The 23,670-nt window shown below is 37.5% G+C and overlaps 1 protein-coding gene across 1 annotated transcript in view; it reads left to right on the top strand.

The window, feature by feature from the left end:
- Positions 1-23,670, top strand: part of rxfp2a (relaxin family peptide receptor 2a) — a 49,635-nt gene that overhangs the window by 15,583 nt on the left and 10,382 nt on the right. Inside the window, exons 3-12 of the mRNA XM_072374403.1 lie at positions 1,994-2,074; positions 2,719-2,824; positions 7,983-8,054; positions 11,421-11,492; positions 12,335-12,406; positions 14,080-14,151; positions 16,145-16,219; positions 16,794-16,865; positions 19,771-19,842; positions 20,320-20,394. Coding sequence (XP_072230504.1) covers positions 1,994-2,074; positions 2,719-2,824; positions 7,983-8,054; positions 11,421-11,492; positions 12,335-12,406; positions 14,080-14,151; positions 16,145-16,219; positions 16,794-16,865; positions 19,771-19,842; positions 20,320-20,394 — 769 coding nt within the window. The remainder of the gene's footprint in view (positions 1-1,993; positions 2,075-2,718; positions 2,825-7,982; positions 8,055-11,420; positions 11,493-12,334; positions 12,407-14,079; positions 14,152-16,144; positions 16,220-16,793; positions 16,866-19,770; positions 19,843-20,319; positions 20,395-23,670) is intronic.

Here is a 23,670-nt window from a genome sequence, read left to right as displayed (position 1 = left end):
TTTCATATCATCCAATTTAAAATGGTGCATGTGTTAGTCTCTGTGTTGGTTGTGCCTTCTTGCTGGTAATTAGAGAGTATTTTTGTGCTTTATTGCGCCTCACCAGCAGGCCTGTACTCAGTGCCTGGCTGTGCTACACTGCCTTGATAAAAAGGAATTCTTGAGAAAAGTCTGAGTAAGGAACAAATATACGCTCTGAGACTGTCACATCACAAGGAATAGACCAACACAAATGATTAAAATGATCGGCAAGTATAGACAAATTAGTATCTAAATGAGCAGCGTTTTCCGTTCTGAGACACGGCCGTAAACTATGTGACAAACATTGGCATTAGTCATTCCTCTTAATCAACTTAGAATCCTCCCCTGTGTCATGGATTTGGTATTTCTGACATGCCCCCAAAGTCTGTGTAACTGTCTAACTCCATAATTCATTACTAATATACATTTTTTTAACCCTGTTGAAGGTACTGTTGAATAGAAAAAAAAACACATTTCCATGGAAACCTAGGAATTAGTGCTATCAGAAGTGCACTACAAGCTTTTTGTCCTGAAAGAATTTGTTAGTTAGCCCATTATTTAATTAGTTTTTCCATACACCACATGTGTTGAACAAAAGAATCCTGCTCAGCGTGAGACCTTCCTGTTGTTTGTAGAATAACGGTGTCAGGAACCTCAGGACATAAATGCAGGGTCGGTTCAGATGCAAAGAGATGTTTATTAAATAAACAGAGCACAGCAAGGCAAGGCAAGGCAGGATGAGGATCTCCAAGCAGAGCAAAGGAATCAGGCTGTGAAAGTCCTAAGCGCTCTCCTCAATAACTAAGGCTGAGGACGAGCGCAGCTATGAAAGTTTACTTGAACAGAAAAACCTCTCCACTCTAGGAGGAAAACAGAAAAGCTATGAGCAATAACAAACAAACTCACGCTCTCCTGATGAGGCGGATTTAAACGAAGGACGTCCCCTCAAAAAACAGAGGCAATATGAAACTTAAACTAATCTTAAAGCACTCCTTTAACGGAGGCGTGACAGAACACTCCACTAGAGGAGGAACTATGAAACATTACAAATCAAAAACGCTCCAAAAAACGGAGGAACAAAACAAGGCTGTGAAACAAGATCCCATCACAAGAATGGAAAACATATCTCTATCGTTTATGCTTGTCATCACCAGTGACTCACCCACAGATTCAGTGAAGCATCATCAGAGCTGCTTTGAATTCACACAGAATATGTGTTCACTGAGACAGCATGTGTGACGTGGCTCCACTTTATACAGATGATGCAAAATCTGGCTTTCATGAAATCCTAAATGACTTATCTGAATTTCCATCAGATATTTCATGTAAACTCTTCTGTGTTATTTGTATGCTTTCTAGTTCATTGCCCATAATTGGTTGCTAGGTTACAGACATAAAAAGTTAATTATGGAGGGATAGTTACACTGATGAGGTGGGACTGCTTAATTTGTCTCATCAGAATAAGAGTCGGCTGCAAGGTTACTTAGACAAACTTGCATTAATATAAGCATTTGTGTTGACAAAGCCTTTTTTATATATGAATACTCTCTATGAAATGACAGATAGTTATGCTAAAAATATTTAGGTGAAAAAATATCAATTTACAAATTGATCTTAAAATCCTAAGAAGCCCTCCTTAAACTTTTGTTTTTTTTTCAGCAAATCTTGTCCCCATTACAGTACATTCACTCTTGATTAAAACTCCCTCTGTGTACCAGCTACAAAACCTTGAGGGAAATCATCAAAAAGACTGAGACGTGGTTTCAATGTTGGACTTATTGGACTAAATGGAATCCCTCCATGCTGGTGATGAATGTTCATCCAGTTTATCTTGTACTGTTCTGTGGTTGCCATGTTTCTCACAGTAGAATCATCACCTTCCATCCAAGTTTTCAATTTCCTTTGTTTTATTAGATTTATTTTTGTAATGTATAAACTCACTAAATTATGTTTTTTTTGTTTGGCTTTGCAGGTGACAACGTCGGATTGGCAGACTTGATTGGTGAAACACTTTGGAACAGACCTGCAATGCCTCACTTCCTGAATGACTGTTGTAAGTCTGTGTTTTTTACTGGTGATTACGACTTAATTCGGTTTCTTTCCTTTTGGCACACAGTCAAACAACTGTCAGAATTATTGCATAATTGTTGCATAATTCCATTCCATACATCTTCCATTGTTGCATAGACAATATCCACTGTCGTTTCTTGTTGCTTATAAAAAGCTTCAGCTAGACCTAAAGGAGATGGACAAAAGTGATAGGGGATGAAAATGTTTATGCAAATTCTGAAGGATGTTTTTAATACTTTGTTTGATTATTCTTATCATCTTGTCCATATTGTAGACATCAGAAGAAGCTGAGGTTTATTTATTAATCAAAAGCTGTTATTGTGTCAAAAGTTGGGTACCACAGAACTTACTTTATTGGATCTCTAACAGTGCCCAATGAAGTTAACATGGTCAGTATCAGTGTCAGTTATAATTTGTTTCAGTATCAAATTTTAATCAATTTTAGATTGATTAAAATCTATAAATGATAAAAATGCTAAATATCTGTTTGTTCCAACATATACATTGAAACAGGCAAAGCATTGAAATCTTGGTAAATATGACCACTTTGGCCAAAAAAAAAGATAATGCAATTTCAAATTAGATCACTACTCAAATTTTGAAAAGTATGTATTTGTGTGTGTGAAGTCTTACAGGAGTATCCAGAGAGTTGTATCTGCATACAAACAGATGTTGAGTGTGTGGAGGTCAACCTTCAGGGTGTTCCTCCTCTCTCTGCAAATGTTACCTGGCTGTAAGTGTCACTACTGTGCATTTAAATTTCAACTTGTAGTACATATGTTGTGGAGACATGAATCCCTTTACTCAGTCATATGGCCTAACTGCTGACATAAAATGATTGGGTTTAGGGTCAGATAAGACTTGAAGTAACACTTGTACCTTTGTGACTACCAAATTTAATTCAAAATGAAAAGCTCTTAGAGATCCCGTGTTCTCAGGATTATCTAGGACAGGACCTAGGTATTTCTATAGTTCTGGAGATGAAGTTAGCAACAGAAGGATTGACCATCAAACCACTGTATGTAATCCATATTGAAATATAGGTAAAGAATGCATATGTTTTCACCCTTTTTAACGAAACAGGAGAGAAGCTTTTCTATTGAAAGGTGAATGAAGAATATAAAAAACAGACCTAAGTCAATATCAATGAGAATTGCATCACCTTTTTGCTTTATTTGTTTTCTCTCTCAGATGTTTTAGTATGTTCTAATCAGAAACTAATTCACTCTGATGAGACGTTTGGCTTTTACATCACTTTCTTATCATTCCTTTTTCAATCTTGGCATTTGACATTTCTGTGTGTGTCATTTCACCCTACATGCAGATATTGATCTTTACCAGGAAATTTGATTGCGCTAGTCCAAGTCACTTTTGCTTTATAGTCTACTAGCTTGCTTCGCCAAATATATTAAAGCCAGACATGACGTATCACACCGGTGAACATCTCGAACTCACCTCACTTTGGATACTAAAGAGACATAAAAGTACAGCAGGGCAGCAAAAACAGTGAACACAATGTATATTTTTTCTTTCTTAAAGTCTGATGCAAAGCTTGATTTATTGCTGATTTGTTCAGAGAAGGGACGACAGTTTGACATTAGTTTGTTTTTGCACACCTATTTCATTCACCCACATGCTATTTATCATGCCACCACTATGGTGGTGCAGGTGGTTAGAGATAGATTCTTTGGGGGGTTTACAAGACAGCCAGACAAACTGTCCTCCTGCTTCCAGACTTCACTTTAGTTGAATAGTATATCCACAGAGGGAAAATTTATATTGTTGCAGTATAAATCAATAAGGAAAAACACACAAACAAAATTTAAATATGCTATATAATTAAAGGTGACTTGACTTCCATAAATCATTGTCTATGAGCACAGTTCACCATGCCATCCACAAATGCAGGTTAAAACTTTATCCTGCCAAGAAATAGACACATGAATATGATACAGGAATGTTGCCAATGTCCCAGGTCAAAGCTCAATTTATAATGGACTGAGGCAAACTAAAAAATGTTCTGTGGTTAGATTAATCAAAATCTAAAATTCTTTCTGGAAATCATGGATGCTGCAACTTCCAGACTAAACAAGCAGGGGGGCCATCTGGCTTCTTACCAGCACTCAGTACATAAGCCTCCATCTCAGATGGGGATGCATTAGTGCCTGTGGAACTAAGAAAGGCATATACAGATTTGAGAGCAACATATGCTTCGATCCAAATTCTATCTTTATGAGGCATTGCCTTGCAGAGTTTTGCTCACACACATATTACACAGCATAGCTTTGTAGTAGAAGAGTCTGACTGCTGAACTGGCCTGTCTGCGGTCCAGACCTTTCACCAACTGAAAATATATGATCTTATCTGGCAGCAACATGTCTCCAAAAAGGTTGGGACAGGCCCATGTTCACCACTATGTATAGATCTGTTACTAGACCTTTGGAAGAGAAATATTGTCCCATTCAGTCTGATATATGAGCTTAGCTGCTCAACAGTCGTGGGTCTATTTTACATTTCATGATATATTTCATGATAGAGGATTCCCAATATTTTTATGAAACTAAATTAAGGTCTGTCTACATTTTTGTTGTATGTTGATCTGAAATGTGATTTATGTTAACTCTCTTCATTCTTGTATTATCAAGCACCTCCCTGTTGAGTAGCTTAAAAAAAGCTTTTTTATTACAGATCCCATCTTTTCCATAGTCGTCCACTTCTGTCTTTCCACTCACACACAATTAACACTTTACTGCAAGAATCATCTTTTTCTCTTCTGTCATTGGTCATGTCACTGGCCTGTGAGTTCAATGAATACAACATGAGGCATCTAATCATACTCTTTGGCTTCACCGGCAGCCCCTATATTTAGCAGTCCCACAATATGTCCAATAATGCCATACCAGATCTCTTTTCTCCTGGTCAGGGATTTGATTGATTCTGTTTCCAGTCTCATTTATCCATGTGTTCCATTGACATTTCGCATCCTAAATCCCTTAAATGGATCCATTGGCGTTATTGGAGTCTCTCTGCTGGCTATTGTGATAGAGTCCCCCTTGTCAGTATTGGGTCCTGAATCCTTTTAACTGGCCATAATTTAACCCTTTTGAGAGAGACTACACCAACATTACAAATTAATTACAAATCTTCTATAAAGATTTTAGAGATATCATGTGAAATTTTAAAAGACTGATCTGCAAGCAACCTTTTGCTCTGGTTGAAAATACCAAGTAAATATTTAAAGCTTAAAAAGGCTACTTTATTTCACCTTATTATCCTGTCTCATTCCCACCAGTCAAGTGCAATTAACAATAGAAAAGGTTGTTTTTTTCCCATCCAGTGCCTCATACTCAGTATGACATTCTTGGCCATAGAGATGACAACTTTTAGCCATGGAAGTTTCTTCCCACTTATTTTCTCATGTTATCTTAGGCCATTCGGGAGGATTAGAGCTGGGGTAAGCCATTACAGCAGATGTATACCTAACACTATTGGTCATCATGAAAAATGGGTGAGATGTTTTGTTTATCTTAATTGATGAGCTTGCATTGTGTGTGGCAATGAATTGAATTCCAATTGGCTTGAATTGGACTATATTATTTAAGTGCCTTGATATGACAATTGTTGTAATTTGGCGCTATATAAATAAAACTGAATTGAATTGTGTGTGACTCCCAAATCAGGTCATAGCAAAACACAATTGAATGGTACTTTGCTCATTTTCTTTTATCTTAATTGAACTTTTTTCCCCAAATAAATCAGTACTCGTGAATAAATCAGTCCCTTCACGTTGTGTTTATACTCATAACAAAACACATGTATTTGATGCTGGTTAAAGGCTCTGGAGGTTTCTTTTAGTGCACTGTATTATGTTTCATGTATGTGGCTCTTTTGACTTTTTTTTTCCCTGGCTAAGCTCACATACTGTTACACAAAGACAGTTAGTGCAAAACTTTTTACAGCAGCAAGATTACTCACCGAGACTAAACAATGCTCTAACCTCATCTTTGTTCTGGTGACGAGCTTGTCTGGCATTTACATGAGAGTTACTCTGACACTTGCCTCCGACCTTAACATTTCTACAGATCAACCCTGAACAGTAGTGAGATAACTGTCCTTTCATGTAACATTTCTGCACCTTTGTTTTTTTGTTCCTTCAGACAGAAATCATTGTTTAAACTCGAGAAAAGATGGTGCATTACATTTTCACCCTCCTGCTGTTCTGTCCTCTCTGCAGTAAATGCTTTTTAAATTAAATGACTTACTAATGACTTTGAAGGCATTAAATAACTTTAGAGTTAGAGTTTAGGGTTAGAGTTTACCTTACATTGTCATTGTGAAACGCAGTTGGATAGCCTTTGAGTACCAGTAACGGTTTTCCATAGTTCAAATAGAACATGTAACTGGGTCTTTGTTATAATTTAAAATACACAGCATAACCTGTGTTTGATCTGGATTGTCAAAGTCTTTGAAGTCTTTCTTTGAATTTAGCTGAACTGACCTTGGCTTTCAGTTCTTGTAAAAGGCAACAATATTTCCTTTCTTGAACTAATCATCAGTCCCTCAATTTTTGGCCTCTACTTTTCTCCACTGTCACAGAACAGCTTTCCAGAGGTCAACAGGGTTGGTTCAACAGAAAAAAAGATTTTACACATTAAAACCATATTGTGTCTCTGGAAGGGCTGATAATCACTGAGATGCAATGAGGATTGCCTCAGCCTGAGCTTTAAAAGGAAAATTTTTCTTTAGATAAATGTCTGAGAAGTGGGATTTTTCACTATTTTGGAATGACATGTTCTACTTAAATTTGTCCCAGCTTCCAAAAATAACACAATTGCATTACTAATTAACATTACAGGCCCATTATTTACCCAAATATCCCATCTTAATAACCAAAAAACAGAGAGGGAACTGAGTGACTGACGAGCAGTTCCTCTTCATTTTTATAAAAATGAGGGTGTGAATATTGGTCATTATGTATTTATTTGAACTCTGTCTGAATTGTACAATCTGTCTGAGTACATTACTTTTTGGAAAAGTTTGTACCTCTTTGTTTGAGACTTTATATCTTTATGTTTCTTAACTTTTCTTTAAAATTTGACAATCAATAGAGTTCTGCCTTCTATCTCCCACTGAAGTGATTACTTTGTAGTTCAGCCAGTGAGCATCTCCAAGCCATGAAAGCTAAAAATTAAAAACTGCTGAACAATTTAAATTTGAATCTGGTTCCTTTCTTCAACAAAAAAAAAAGATGGAGCATCCTCAATCATCGTGTGTTTGAAAAAAATAGATTGAAATACAGTACAACGTTTTTGAGATGCTCCAAAGCTTTTTAAAGGCTTTTGAGTTGTTCCCACCAGTTGTGTTTCTAGGGTTTGAGTCACTGGTCAGCTTATTTAATGTTCTCTCTTCATTTGGTGTCACATTTTCTAAAGCCTTCCAGAAAGTTTTATCAGACGTGCAGTCTAAGTATTGAGAATGATATATGTGATCTCTCCTTGAGCCAGGCTTGTAACAATGCTATAAAAAAACAACTACAATTTCCTGAGTAAAAAAGGCCATTGTTGAATGTGAAGAAATTACAGCTGTCTTTGCTACTGATGTGGTAAACTTCTCTATAACAAACACAAAGGAATTCAGTCCTATAAGAGCATTGTACAAACATACATCTACCAAGACTGACTTTAGCTCTGACACATGATTAGTAGTAACTAATGTGATGAGTTGACAGGAAGAAATTTTTTAAAACCATTTCTTCTTAAAGTAGCTTTTTTTGTGTGTCACTACTTTATGCACATAATATTTAAAACCTTCCATCCATTCTGTCTTAATGTCTGGACTTCATTTGTCTTTTAGTGCTTTCTAATTGTGCCAATGTTTGACTTCTATTACAGGTCCCTGAAGAGTAATAAGATCCAAGTTTTGTCTGATCTTGTCTTCTCAAAATACTCATCACTGGAACGACTGTGAGTATTTTGATCCCACCATGCAAATCCCCAAAGCACAGACTTTTGTTTGGTTTTATGCGTTTCTACATTCATAATGAATAACTGGGGCTATTTTGTTACAACCTGAGATTTTTAACTGTGGGAAACTGAAGAAAATAACTACCCAAAATGACAAAAAACTGATTTGTACTCAGGTTATGATTAATAGGCAGAAAACTTCAAAATTACAGCTATGGAAATGCTATTCAGATTTTTTCCACAGCTGCAGTTTTTCCACAGTATCTCGCTGATGAACAAAGGAAAACTCCCTGCTTTTAGATTTGTTTGAAGTGTTTAAAGTATTCACATAGATGCTGGGTTGATTCAGTAACACACTCAGAGTTAAGTCAATTAAAACATATTAAGAGGAAGTCCAAAATGCACATTTTCATGAATAGCAATCATTTTAACTGAAACATCAGTCAGTACCGTGATGCAGAGCTCACATCCATTAAGCTTTGCTATGGTATGAACTTGTGAAGTGGTCATCTCGGTCATCTTTATAACTACAGACATGCCCGTCTTAATTTCTCAAAATCCAGTTTTAATATCAAAGTTAAAAGTGAACTTAATCTTCTCCATTCTTCACTTCTCCATGATGCAGCTTTCTGGTTGTTGCTATTTATGATTATATTAAAGGAGCAGTGTGTAATATTTATGGTGTTTTATTAACAGAAATGGAATATAATACATATAACTATGTTGTTAGTGCTATATAGTCACCCTATGAAACAAGTTATGTTTTTTTTTACTTAAGATTTCGCCTTTTTATTTACATATATCGTGGTCCGCTCTACACAAAGGCTTATGCGGAAGGACACCACTTTCGTCGCCATATTGATTACAGTGGTCTAGAAGGGACAAAGGCTGACGCAAGCATGATTCACCGCTACTTCTTTGCAGACGAAGAAGCCAGATGTTACGTTGTAGAAGAAGAGGAAGAAGGACATGAGGAAGCTATCCCTCTATCAGACTAAATACAAACAGCCTTTAGCCTTACGTAGCTAATATTAGCTTTTATTACCACGCAGATACCTGGGTGCCACAAAACACTAATATAATGGAGAATAATTTTTATCTCTAAAAGTAACCTCAGAACTTGAGAAGGTGGTTTCACTCAATGCAGAAGACATCATGACACATTTGAGTGATGGATGTCTTGGGTAGTGTGTGCTGCATGCAGCGTCAGGCCACCATAGTTTCTCCGAAGTGTGGAGTGTTCAATCGGAAATGACAGAATCTAGCAAATACCATTCAAACGCACTCTGTAATTACAGAATCTGACGAACAGCGTCTTTTACACACTGTTCCTTTAAGTAGGTTGCTGGCATTCTACCTAACAGCTCACTGGGGATGTGACAGCAGAATTCATTTATCAGTGTGCTGCACAATTTTATGTCTATCAAAATCCTTTGTGCATCTTTCTTGTGTAATTTGCCTCCTTTCTCTGCAAACCTATGATTTCATAAATGACAACATCTTAGATCACATTATATTGATCACATGACTTTCAGGTTTCAACTTGAATGTGTTAAAGTGAAATGAAGATGCTACCCGCAGTGGGACAGTCCCACATCTTTCTGCCATCATTAAATTTAAACACTGTCATCCCTTCATGATTTTAACAACACACATATGTTTTTGGTTGTGATAATCATAGTATAAAAGACTTTCAAAGACTTCTCAGAAAGTGACATTTAATATAATAGTTGGTTTAGAGGACTGAACTTAACAAACTAAACTTACTTTGTTTAGAAAGGTTAGATGACTGGTGCTGTGGGGAATAAATCAACAATCATTAACATGTATGTCAATTGCAGGATGTTTAGGTGTTTTGTTATCATCAAGCTCCTTGTCCATTTACAGGGATTGTTTTAAGAGGAAGTATCATTTGCAGCCTAAAATTCTTGGTGCAAAATATAGGCATGTAGGAAAAAAATTAATATCAGCATCACATGAGCGATAAAGTGCAAGCAGGTGGTAGGACCAGGTTCCTTCGGAGTCACGATGCTGCTGGTGGTGGTGATAACCCAGATGACAAGGTCGAAAGTTGTATGAAAGACGGTTAAAGGCAGAGTTATAGAATTACAGTAAAATTAAAATAATATTCTCTATACCCTAATTTGTTATCATAACAGTAAATCAACACTGATTTGAACATCATCTAAGAAAGTAATTCAGTGTACATTTTATTTTAAACAGTACTGATGAAATTATGGCATTTCAATCTTTCCTGATATCAGACAGAATATCAGACTTTTTGCACTCTCCCATTTCTTTCCAAACCATTCGTTACGCAGTGTTTTGACGAAATAAAAAGTAGGGCTACATGATATCAGGAAAAAATGCTATATGTGATATCATTGTTGAATATTGCAATGATGATACATAGAAACAAACACTTCAATACATGGTGTCACTCTCGGGTGTATTGACAAGATTAATAGTTATCTGTTAGATTGCGTTTTGGCTGATTTGTGGCAACAGTTTCGCTTTTTTCAGAGCATGTCACTCTGCAGTTAAATAAGCAAGTTTTATTGCAATAACTTTCTTTTTGTGTTGGTCATAAAATGTAAAAGGTAAAAATGTATCAGTTTTTAACCACAAATTGCACAATGAACAAGCTTGTTTTATCTGTAACCTAACATCACATGACATCATATGACAATTAATGGAAGCTTGTTGGCATGACACGGGTAACATCATCATCTACAATAGGCTGGTAGTTAATCAGGATTTGTCAAGACTTGGTGTAATATGCGTCTTTTTCAGTTAAGAGGCTAAAGGGTGAAGCATAAATGGATAAAAGTATTTGGAGCTGTCCTTTACTTTGAAGCTTGTTTTTTCAGTCCGTTTGAAGTAAGAGACAATAAAAGCAACCACACATTAGAACTAAAATCCCCTGCACGCAAGCTTTTTTTTTCCACTTTGATGTTTATTGTGGAAAATGGCTAAAACACAAACCACATGTAAACTAATGCCATCAGCACTGTTTCCTAATTTGCCAACTAGGTTTGTCCACATAGTTAAGTTATAGAACTTCCATAGTGACGACTTCACAGAAACTTGCACATTTCTTAACAATGTCAGGGATCATGGGTCAGTAACTTTTAGTTTGCATCTGTGTGCTAAAAGGAGAAATTGTATTGTGCTGGGTCTATTTCCTGTCATTGTTTTAGAGCTGCAAAAGAGAAAGAAATCACTGTGCAATGGTGAAGCTTTTGAGACTCCACTCATGCCAAGGTTTGGTGTATGTGACTGAATGTCTTTTTATTTTTATTTCACTCGTGGGATCAGAATCTTAAATTGTACAGTTGAAAGATAATTTTTATCATCTGTTCTCAGGTTTCTACAAAACAACAGCCTCCAGTTCATATCCAAACATGCCTTCAGTGGCCTGTACAATTTGAAAAAGTTGTAAGTATCCTGGTTTTAATGTTCCCAGAACAGCTATGTGGATTTTATTATTTGAGTTTGTGGTATCTGTCAACTGTATAATGAAGAATACAAGTATATAGCTGGTTGTTTTTTTGTTTGTTTTTTTTCTTGATTAAGTCAGCATGTAACACTCATGTATGCTTCCAATGACGACTGTTCAGATTCTAAAGTGGAAATCTTCAGCTGAGCGACAGCTACTTTCTCCTGTGCTATGTCCAAGAATGGAAGTCAGACGAAGTGCAGAGTAACCACATCATACCGAATATTGCAACAGATATAAACTCAAAGCCAGATTCTTTAAGTTAATACATTGAGGTTAGGAGGACTTTTTAGCCACAATAAGAAACTCTAGATTTTTCAACTCTGATAAACACATTGCAGGAACAAAACTTAAATCTTGTTTTGTGATTCAATACAGCTGGATTTTGCTGCCTCCCTACCATAGAAGTGCCTTGAGATGATATTTCAGTTCGATTTGGCGTTATATAAATAAAATTTAATTGAATTGAATTGTACTCTCAAGCGCTGTCTTCAGAGATAAGGTTACTTATAAGACTGCAGATATTGTAACTGTGCTCTTGATTTTCACTTAAATGAGGTAATCAAATACTTTGTGAAAAGTCAGAAACTGGTGGAAAAATGTTCAAATCAAATTAATCTTATTGAAGAGGAAATTTTTTTTTTTTTTTTCTTTTTGTGCAAAGTTACAATTTACAGTAAATCAACAGATTAACTTATACTTCCTGATTTGCTGCGTTTTAGGGTACTAAACATGACTGGGGTAGACTTTTGATGTTTCTTCTCTGTATATTTTCACTTAGGTTTCTCAGTGAGAATTTGATATCCTCCCTTACTCCTGGTGTGTTCAGGGATCTGAATCAATTAGAGTGGCTGTGAGTAACACACACATACAGATGTGCACATACACTCACTTATACACGCATTTAATTGTGTACCATACAAGTTGTTTTTTTTGTATATTATGTTAGGCTTATACCCAATATCAATATGAATGGAAGGACACTGTGTGATGACTGAAACATGTAAGACCACATTCAGGGACTCGGTAGTTTATGCAGTTGTTATATGTCTTTTGGGGAATCGTGATGATCTGTTTTAAATGTAAAGTTCAAGATAAAATTCCTGTTTTTTATCCATTCATGGATATCGTGATACACATCTGGGGTTTCTCCAGATTTGTGGTTCAGGGACCCTGATGACAGCAAATACCCCTGATGCTCTTAAATCATGTGGGAACACGAAGAGCTGCAGCATTGGTACCCAGGCCTTAATGATGTGCAGCTGTGCAGATGGTATTTTCCCCATAAAGTTTTAAAAGACAAAAAAAAAGAAAAGGGCAATCCATCTAATGAAGCTGAGAGCTAATTATGTGGATTAATTTGTTCTTGGACCAGTCTGCAACAATTTTGAATATTTTATTCTCAGTGTGATCTTTCTACTAACTTGGAAGGACTCCTCCGACAGTGACTCAAGCAACAACTTCTCTGCTATAAAAACATGTTGACCGAGTGCCAGCTGCACAGCAGCAGATCTTATTTTATAAGAAACTAGATTTGTACGGCAGTTCCAAAAAGATTTAGACATTGTTAAATTTGAAATAAACACAGAAAGCAATGATTTAGAAAAGTCTCAATAACCAATATATATTTTTTTACATTAGAAGAGAGGAAACAGCTTGAGGGACATTTTGAAAGTAATTAGGTTAATTGACAACAGGCCAGTGACATTGTGGGGTATAAAAATCTGCAAAAAAAAAAACAAAAAAACAAATGCATCTAAAAATTGGGGATCAATTTCAGAATAATGTCCCTGATTGTAAAATTGTAAAGATGTTGAATTTTACAACATCTAAAGTACATTTTGTCACCAAAAGATTAAGAGAAACTGGCTGAAATTTGATATTGGATGCCTGTGATCTTTGGGACCTCAGGCAGTGCTGCTTTAAAAACAGTCACTATTCTTCCATGGAAATCCCAGCAGGGTCTCAGGCGCATCTCCAGAAATCACTGACTGTGAACGCACTTCACTTTGCCATCCATGAAGCCATGTGAACATGATCCAGAAATGGCACTGTCGTCTCTGGACCAAAGCTCAATGGACCGGTGCAAAGCGGAGAACTGTTCTTTAGTCAGACAAACTGAAATTTGAAAATTAATTGTGGAAATCATGGAAGGTGATGTTCTTTGGACTAAAGAGAAGAGAGACCATCCAGCTTTGTTATCAGCTCTCAGTTTAAAACCCTGCATCTCTATGGGGGAGGTGCTTTAGTGCATGTCAAGTTGCTCATCTGGAAAGGCATCATGAATACTGAGGTATATGCAAGGTTTTAGAGCAATATATGCTTCCATCTGCCTGCAGTCCAGACCTTTGACTGGTTGAAAACATTGTGAACAATTTTTGTTTTTTTTTATACTTAGATTATTGCATTTGATCTTTTCATTTCACTGCACAATAGAAAGTAGATCATTATTTCTTCTAAATTGTTCATTAATGCATGAATATAGTCAAATGACTGAAGAATTTAGGCTTTCTTTCTCCATGCCAGGATGTTGGATCATAATCCACTACGCAGTTTGTCGCAGGATGCCTTCATTGGACTCCATTCTCTCATGTACCTGTGAGTTTAATTTTTTTATCTGTATGTGATTTTAATCTCAAATCCTGTGAATTATTTCACTTATTTATACATGTTGATATTTTTATTCGAACAAAAAAAAAAACTTTTGAAGAATAATTGCTAACCTGATAGTACTCGGCAGAGGAAAGAAGCACCTGAATCAGATCACAGAAATGCATCATGTTCAAATCACAAAGGTATACATACAAAATTATACCCCTCATTCACCCATATCATTATGTGTGGTATTTGAGCTTCAAAGTGCAAACCACTCGGATTACTTTTTCTCCTAATTAGTTTTCACCAAAATACCCATAAGTGATCAAGAGCTTTTCCACATGTAATATTTTAGTTAGGCTGCACTCGCTGAAACGTCTGTTTAGCTAAATTTCACATCTTACTTCATGTTCAATCCTTTCTGTATTAAATTACATAGGAAGACCTTTGTGGGCTGGTGGAGTTTTTTTGATTTTGATGGATGTCTGTCCTGTCAGCTTAGTTTGCTTGACTAGTTTGGATCAAGTCAAATATGACTACTCAAGACGTCGACCCCTAATCAACTTAGGGTGACCAGCAGGTCATTTCGGTTTGGCTTAAGATTGTTGGAAAATATTGCTGACTTAGATAAGCCGACTTAGATAAGGTCTAACTTACAGAAATTGTTGTGACGACGAGTAGTTCCTCCAACATTTCCACCCCTTATTCTTTCCGTCGTTCTATCTTTGGCCTTCTAACGTGACTCTGCTTCGCTTCCCACTGTAGATGTATACCTTTCACTTGAGAGAGAACAGCCTCTTATTATCTCAGTGTCATATTAAACTGTGGTGACCCAAAGACAGGACTCAAAACTTCCCTATATGTGTGTACAATAGTCATTAGATTATGTGAGTTTATGACTGTGCTACAGAGCTCAACTCCGGTCAGCAGAGATTAAAGGTAAAGTTAGACTGCAACTTTAATATTTGCTCTTGAATGCATAGTTCATGTACATTTATGAATAAGACCATTTGGATGTTATACCACCAAGGTTTCTTTGTCATTAATTAGGACCAGCTGAGCTCACATGGAACATGGGAAAAATCTGGTTCCCCAAGAGTAATGAATAACCAAAGTCCATCGCACAGAAAAATTAAATACACTAATGAATGCTGACATCAGGTGCATCCTCTGCCAAGGCAAACATCAGGGATGGAGCCTCATAAAATTCAGCAATAAACGTTTTTTGTAATCCTAACAAAAATAAGCTGGGTTTACGTGAACACATTTTTACAGTCTGTTTGAAATAATTCTGATCACAGTTTCAAAGTGTTTTCACTAATTGAAGATCTCATGAGATCTCATTTATTATTTGCTGCAGAGCATTTAATCAGCATGACATTTAAAAAGTAGGCCCACACACCAATATAAGAAAGAAGGAAAAGCATTTTTTTCCAGCTTTATTGATGAAATTCTGTTAATTTAGTTGAAAAAATAAAAAACTTCAAATAAACAAGATTATCTTTCAGGTGCTACTTCTAGAGTAGCAGGGAACTCAACAGCATATAGGCACACTTTTTTGCTGCCTATAAGCATTTACCCCCACGGAGTCTGAGCTTGTGCACAAAGAAAAACATTTGTTTTATTCACAGATAATTTGTCAGAGTAAGTGTAGACATGTAATTTCCCATTGATCAGATTATCAAATCTGAAAACGAAAAAATCATTGTCATTGAGCCTGATTGGATCATAAAAATGATCCTATTTCCATTGATGTTGAGCTGTAGCTGATTAAAATCTGCGTATGCTGCAGTTGTCGCTACTCTACCTCTGATGGGGCATTTGTCCTGGCATATATCTGATCCAGCAATAGTTCACCTGCTGGTAATTTGGGTGGGACTGCATGCAATTTGACAAAAAGAGTAGTGTTTGTGGTGTGAAATTTCTTAAAGTATAGATAACAGTCATTACAGTGGCAGCTCTTCTTCTTCCTTACTAATCTCTGCCCTCTCCACAGATCCATGGTGCACACCTCACTGCAGCAGCTTCCTCATCCGAGCTTCTGTCAACATATGCCCGCGTTGGACTGGCTGTGAGTCTGCTCTGACAGTGTTCTTGTGTGTATGAAGGTGTGTAGTGCATGCGTGTGGAAGATTCAGTGGATTTTTATGCACCAAAGAATATACTAGTTGTGTGGATGTGTGTTGGTGCTTGTGTGTGTGTACTTAAAAGCAAAGAAGACAAGGTAGATAAGGGTGACAGATAGAGTTGCACAGCTGAGATTTTTTTACGAGTGCTCCTCCTGGACTGAAAGGTATCCTCAGCTAATGTCACTGTGACCGATCAGCTTGACCAGATATTTTGGGATTGTGCAGTTTGGAAAGCCCCTGCAGGATGAGAATGACACTCATTATGACCTCATGCTGTCGCGTTTATGTGTGTGTGTGTCAGGAGCATGCTCCAGCTAAGAACTCATATCCGCTCAGTTTATTCAAATTCTGTCCAGCTATTCTTTTCAGCCAAATACCAGACACATATGTTTTATGTTTTCTTTTTCCACTGCTGGGACGCTCAAACTTTTGAAAATCATCATGCACTGTATTTGCATCTTCTGTGTCTTGTTTAGCATACATCTTATGTTCTCTGTCTCTTGTGTCTTCTCTCAGTGATCTTGAGGGGAACCAAATTCAAACTCTAAACTACTCTATCTTGAAGACGTGCAGCAAACTTGAAGTTCTGTGAGTATAACTTTAAATGTAATTACCACAAGAGGCTCTTTCACACATACATACATACTGGAGTCCTGAAATGTTCTAGAGATGTTCAAGAACAGTATCTGCACTTTCTTGGGGAGATTTTCCACCCAGCCCTCTTTTAAAATCTCCAGAAGAACCCTGAGTGAGACAGCATATGAACATGTCAAGAAATATTCTGGAGCATATGCTGCTGTTGCGCGAGTGATTGTGTGTTTGCTGGTGAGAGTTTGTACTTTCCTCAGACCTGTATGCTGCTCTCTGCTCCCTCTGCATTGCTGTGGATATGTACAGATACATGTTGTAATCAGTCAGCACACGAAGGCATCTCATCGGCTATTTTCAGCATGTTGCGAAAAAAACCCTCGCTCGCATTTCTTGCCAAGCAACATCAATTGTGGGAAAAGTCTGGACAAAACTGGTTGCACATTTTCCTTGAGATCTCCAGTGTTTGTGTGTGATAACGGTTTAAATTGCTCGAGACACGTTGTTTAGACTTTTAAGCTGGCTGTAGAATTCAAATTGGGGCATTTTGCTTCAGAGATATTTGGCACATGAATAGATCTCCCAGATATGGCCACATCAGACGTTCTTAATACTTAGTTACAGTCATATATATATATTTCACCATGATATTGCCTTTCAGGCAGCAGATTTGTCTTCAGAAAAAAAAATTCTTCCTCAAATAAGCATTAGTCTTTCAGCTTTATCTAATGTAATATTTTACCAATCTGCATTTTTCCCCAGCATTTTAAAAGCAGTCTGGCAGTTTGTATGTTTGATAGTAACCGACTTAATTGAAAATCTGACAAGTTTTTGAAAAGTGTGATCTGCCATAGCTTTGGTAGAAAAAAAAACCTGCATCTTTATGACCAGAGGCCTCTGTTGTGTAATCACACAGTAGGAACCATTAGCTGTAGTTCAAATATTAAATTCTCAGTGTAAGCAATTAAAAACTTATTAGTGGAGCCTAATAATAGAGCCATAAAGGTGCAGTGGTGCATAAACACAATCTGACTTCGGTGGTCTTGTTCTCTTTCAAGAGAGAAATAAGAGAAATGTCTTATTTTTTCAGCTCTTGCTCATCATGCAGTGTTTGGTCTTTGTAATTTTCAATGCATTACTTTTCTTTAGAGATAGGATTAATTTTCATTAAAACCTTTGCTGTTTCACTACATTATCTCAACTTCACTATTTCCCTCCTTTGCATTTGCAGATCTACATCAAAGACAACAGCAAATTCTCAGTAGTGTGCTCCTGTTCCACCACATTAGTAGAAATTAGTTATATGAGATTCAAGAATTGGGCTGCACGGTTGTTGTATGGTGGCCAGAACATTGCACTGACAAAATTTGAAATGATGACAAAGAACTAAATAGTAAGGGCCTTTCACCACAAGAAACTCAAGCAGTGATCAGTCTCAGAGAGGGACCCGCTCTAACCACTGAGCCTCAGCCATAGTTTGAATTAAGAGGAATTACAATTATTAAAGTTTGTCTCAAGTGAATATTTTCAACCTCCCTCAAAAGGAGAAGGAATGTGATTCACTGTTGCTTTTCCTTTTCTCGCTCTATATGTTCATCCCATCCAGTCTTAAGCCAAACTTTATTCATGAATAATGCAAGTAATGAATATCATGATGACGGACATGCTGTTGATTCAGTGCTTTAATATCTTTCATGTGTTGTAATCTAACTTGGTTTGAGATTTGTTGTCATAGTGTTTTCACTTGCGCCCAATCAGAAAAACTATCAACAACTCTTCATTAAGGCAGCTGTATAAAGTGTATTTCTTAATTTGGATTTCCAAAAGTATGGGTGGCATTTGCTATCTATTTTAAACCTAACATGGTTGTTAAAGGGTATCAAATATAGGAAATATTTTTTAATAGTGGGGGAACACTGGAGCACATGGAGACGCTCGCTGCTGTAGCACAGCTTATTTACTCCTTGCTCTGTGATAGTCTACTAACTTCACACATAGTTTGCTACTGATAGTTTTGTGCAACATGGCAGGATATTTATTAGATTTTGATGATGTGGACGACAACTTTGAATACGATGAACGTCCTTACCGGAGTGAATGAGCTGTGCTGCAGCGGTGGGCATTGATGACGTCATCCCAGTAGACTAGTGTGGAGAAAGCCCTCTATAAGCCCCTGATAGCCGCTAATAACAACAACATTGCAGCTATGAGCTAAAAGTGCAATAGTACGCATTCATTCATTCATTCGTCTTAAAGTATTGGTGAAATAAAGACAGATAATGCCTTATTTAGAGGCTGCATCGTCTATGCATCTTCTAAGCCCCGTTCACTCCGTTATATGGATATACGCCAATCTCGAGTAATCTAAATATCTTCCGAAGGACACCGACTTTCACCAAACTGCTCTCTGTGAGTAGATGAACGTATTTCATGCCAGAAATAAGGTCTACGTTCAAAAATACCGGAGTACCCCTTTAAACAAATGACTTGAGAATGAGTTGGACGTCCCTCCTGCCATTGTAAGGGGTGGCACTTTACTGGTCACTGTCATAGATTGTATTTAAGAAAATGAACAAACAACCTAAATGCTCATCTTGATTGGTGGACTTGAAAAATGTGTATTGAGGTTGAGGTCTCAGATTATATGTAGAAAGAACACAGAGCCATTGTCCAAATGCTGGGCTGTGGTTCTGCCCACACTAAAGAAGGAATATGCAAATGTGCATTGAGAAGAGACATTTAGAAAATTTTGATTTACAACTCAGAAAAGAGAACAGCTTAATTAGATGCTGTAACATGAGATCAGTATTAGACTTGATTTCATCTAGTCACAGCTCGGGGGGGGGCTGAAACAGAACTTTTTATGATGCAGCATGGCTACTAACAGCAGATCTATCCTGTTCAGATTACTGATGGACAACAGGATCAAAGCAGTCCCCGAAAACACCTTCCAGTCTCTGTGGAAACTTGCTGAACTGTAAGTAATTGCCAGTTTGTTCTTGTCTTTATCAATCTTTTCACATAAGCATTTCACCTTATAGCAGCTGATCATTGATGGGACTGGGACTGTTTTTCAGTCAAGAAAATAAGTGTTTTTTTTTCAGATAATTATGCCCTCAGTTTTTGTCATTTTGACATAGACGAAATTAATTTAATGAAAAACCGAAAAAAAACTAATTAATAAAAAATGTGCACAAGGAATGAAAAACATTGTACCAAATAAAGCAGATTAAATACATTAAATGTTTTTTATAATGACTGACAATAAGTTAAAAAGAAAAAAACTTAAGGCTAAGGATTAAGGCTAATTTCATGCAAACATGACATGTTTGGGCTTTCATTGTTTCAATGTTTAACTCTGAATGTGTAAACTTTAAAACCTGCAGAGGAATCTTCAAGTCTTGAATTTGTCTTTTGTCTGTTTTCCTTTTTGTCCCACTTTGATCTTGTTCAGGAATCTGTCCAGCAACAGGATACGGGAGCTGCCAAAGACCACATTTAAGAACCTCGCCAAGTCTCTCCTGAAACTGTAAGTAACTGATATGTAGATTGACCCAGAGTATAGAGTATAGTATGCTATATTATCCATGCAATATTGGATTAGGGTTAAATGGTGCGCCTTAACGGCTCCCACTGGAAGTAAAACTAAAGGCAGTTTAACGGTAAGGCAAGGCAAGTTTATTTGTAGAGCACAATTAGTACACAAGGCAATTCAAAGTGCTTTATAGCTACATAAAATCACAAGAAGGCAAATAAAATCATTAAAACATAAAATTAATTGATTAGATAAAAAGGTATAGCGATAAAATAGTGACAAAATGCTTTCAGCTGTCATATGCACAGCCAAAAAGAACTGTTTTCAGAACTGGATTTAAACATTGCCAGAGTTGAGGCCTGTCTCACATCTTCTGGAAGACTGTTCCAGATCTTAGGAGCATAAAACTGAAATGCAGCGTCACCTTGTTTAGTCATAACTCTGGGCACCAGCAGGAGACCCCTCCCTGAGGTTCTCAGAGTCCGAGTTGGTTCATATGGCTCTAACATATGTTTGTGTGGTCTGCTCTGCTGTGCACAGGGCTAAAGGCTGATTGATGGACTGCAGTTGTGGTTTCTGTTTGGATGTTGCCTAGCATTAAGAGTTGTTGTGTTACCAGTTTCAGCCAAAGTAAAAATTTCCCTAGACTAAAGTTTGTCTGCACACTGAGGCAATCTCATCAAAGCACAATCTTTCAGTCATTCCTTATTTTATTGTCTATACCTGCATCATCCTGTTCAGGGTCAAAAGGACTGGAAAATTTTGGCAGTGATTTAAATTTAGCTTAAATATAGACAGCAGTTATTTATCATCCCCACAGAAAGGACATGCAGAAAAGTTTACATCAGAGTTTAATGTTTTAGCCCACACGAATATCCCTCTCTACACTCATTCACTGATCGATGAAACTTATTACTCAATAGGACAAAACCACTCCTGCTGTTGCCACAGCGTTCACTGGAAAAACAATTTCCATGATATATGTTCTGCAAGAATTTAGTGTTGATTTTGGCTAAATGGATTCATCTATACCCCATTAATTTTTCAGCTTTGTGGGCTGACAAAGTTTAATCAGGTCTTGGGTTGTTTGTGCCTGATTGCATCTAAACACAAACATAAGACTATTAGCCAGTGTTTATCTGTAAAATGGCATATACAAATGTTAGCAGTCTCTTCTTTGCATCATGTTTACTTTTTTTCCCCAAAATGCACTAATATGCGAGATGTGAATTTACAGTTTGAAAGTAGTTTTAAAAGATAAGCAGAACTTAAGAGATTTGTGGTTTGAATGTTCCTGCAGTCACCTTTAAAATAACAGTATGTTCAGGTTCTCAAGGAAAACATTTTCTACACCAAGCCTCATTTGTCCTTGTCCGTCACCTCTGGCTTGACTGAAAAATTGAAAAGTCGAAAGAAACACTGAGAGAAACTCTGGGTAACAGCCCCAGGGATAGCTATGTCTGTGCTGTACATCTATAAAGCAAAGAAATTCCTCAAATGCTCTCATATGTCATCGTTGTCACTTCTGCCTTGAACTCTGGGATAAATGCTGCAGAGCTATGACTCAAACAATAAATAATATCCCAGGACTCACTGATTGAAACTGTGAAGTATGGGCACGATTAACAAGAAGACTGAACAAGAATGGCTTGTTGGGAAAGGTTGCCAGAAAATGGTGGTACAGAGTTGCAGAGTTGAAAGCTGAATCTGAGCAAACCACCTTGGTCTCAATTTTGGACGATTGGGACCATAGTGGAGATGCTGCGCTATAATTCACAGTGCCAAATGTGCAGAACACAAACAGCTCATACCAGTTGTCAAGCATGGTGGGGGAGGAGTGATGCTTTGGGCTTGTTTTGCAGTTGCATTGACCTTGTATTTATTGAGTCAACCATGAGCTTCTTGGGTTAATACTGCTAAAGGTGGTTCTGCAAGCTATTGAATGAGGGGATTTATTTTGCACACATTGTTTCAACCTTGTGGTGTCATTTTTGTTAGACAAATGATGACACAGTACATGTCATGTGTTGCTGTTCAGTTGTAGTTGTATTTCCCTTCGTAAAGACCTGATTTTTCCTTTTTTAATGTCTTGATACATAAAGCTATCTCTGCTCTTAAGGACTGTTTTGAACACACTGACTGACATATGTTTAGTGAGGCTGCAACCAACTTGGAGGAGTACACGTCATCTGTCACCAGCTACATCAACGGGTGCATTGACGACGTATTTATCTCCAAGACCATCACTACATGCTCTAACCAGAAGCCATGGATTACTGTAGAGGTGTGAGAGGTGCTGAAGACCCAAAACTCCATCTTCAGAGCAGGCGATATGCCAGCCTTAAGATCAGCGAAGGCCAACCTGTCTTGGGCCATCAGAGCAGCAAAGCACACACACGGCCAGAAATCCACAGGCAATTCCAAGACAGTGGCGACACCCGACACATGTGGCAAGGTATCCAGGCTATCGCGACCTACAGGACACCAACACCTGCCTGTGATAGTGATGCCTCCCATACAATTGGTATGAGCTCACCAGATTCGCTAAAACACTTCTATGCACGGTTTGGCTTGCAGATTTACATGACAGAATGGAAGTCCACCAACCTCTTCCAGTGACCAGGTACTGTGTAAGACCGCAGCCGATGTGAGGAAAACTCACTCACTTTGCAGAGTTAACCCATGCAAGGCAGCTGGACCAGATGACATCCCTGGGAGAATGTTCAGATAATGTGTAGCTGGCAGATGTTCTTAGTGACATCTTCAACATCTCCATAGCACCACATCTATCATTCTGATGTGCTTCAAACCAACACCACCATTGCCGTGCCAAAGAAGTCACATAAGATCATCAAGTTCACGAATGACATGCTACGACATGCTACTCATCAGCAAGCACAGTGAGTTAGCATACAGGGAGGTGTAGTGGGTAACAGAGTGGTGCAAAGTCAACAACTTGTCTCTGAATGTGAACAAAACAAAATTAATTATTGTTGACTTCAGAAGACCATGGTGCAACCACTCTCCACTGAACATCAACTGATCTTCTGTAGAGATCACCAAGAATACCAAATTCCTGCATCTTCAATTGGTGGAGAACCTCTCCTGGTCCCTCAACACCAGCTATATGGCCAAGAAAGCTCAGCAACCTCTCTAGCCCATCTCCCACAACCAATCCTCACCGCCTTCTACAGAGGGACTATTGAGAGCATCCTGAATAGTTGCATCACTATCTGATATGGAAGCTGCACCTTATCGGATTGCAAGATC

This window comes from Leuresthes tenuis, unplaced genomic scaffold (assembly GCF_036924035.1).
Source record: "Leuresthes tenuis unplaced genomic scaffold, fLeuTen1.0.hap1 SCAF_21, whole genome shotgun sequence".
NCBI classification, from domain to species: Eukaryota; Metazoa; Chordata; class Actinopteri; order Atheriniformes; family Atherinopsidae; genus Leuresthes; species Leuresthes tenuis.
This window is presented reverse-complemented; position numbering and strand designations above follow the sequence as displayed.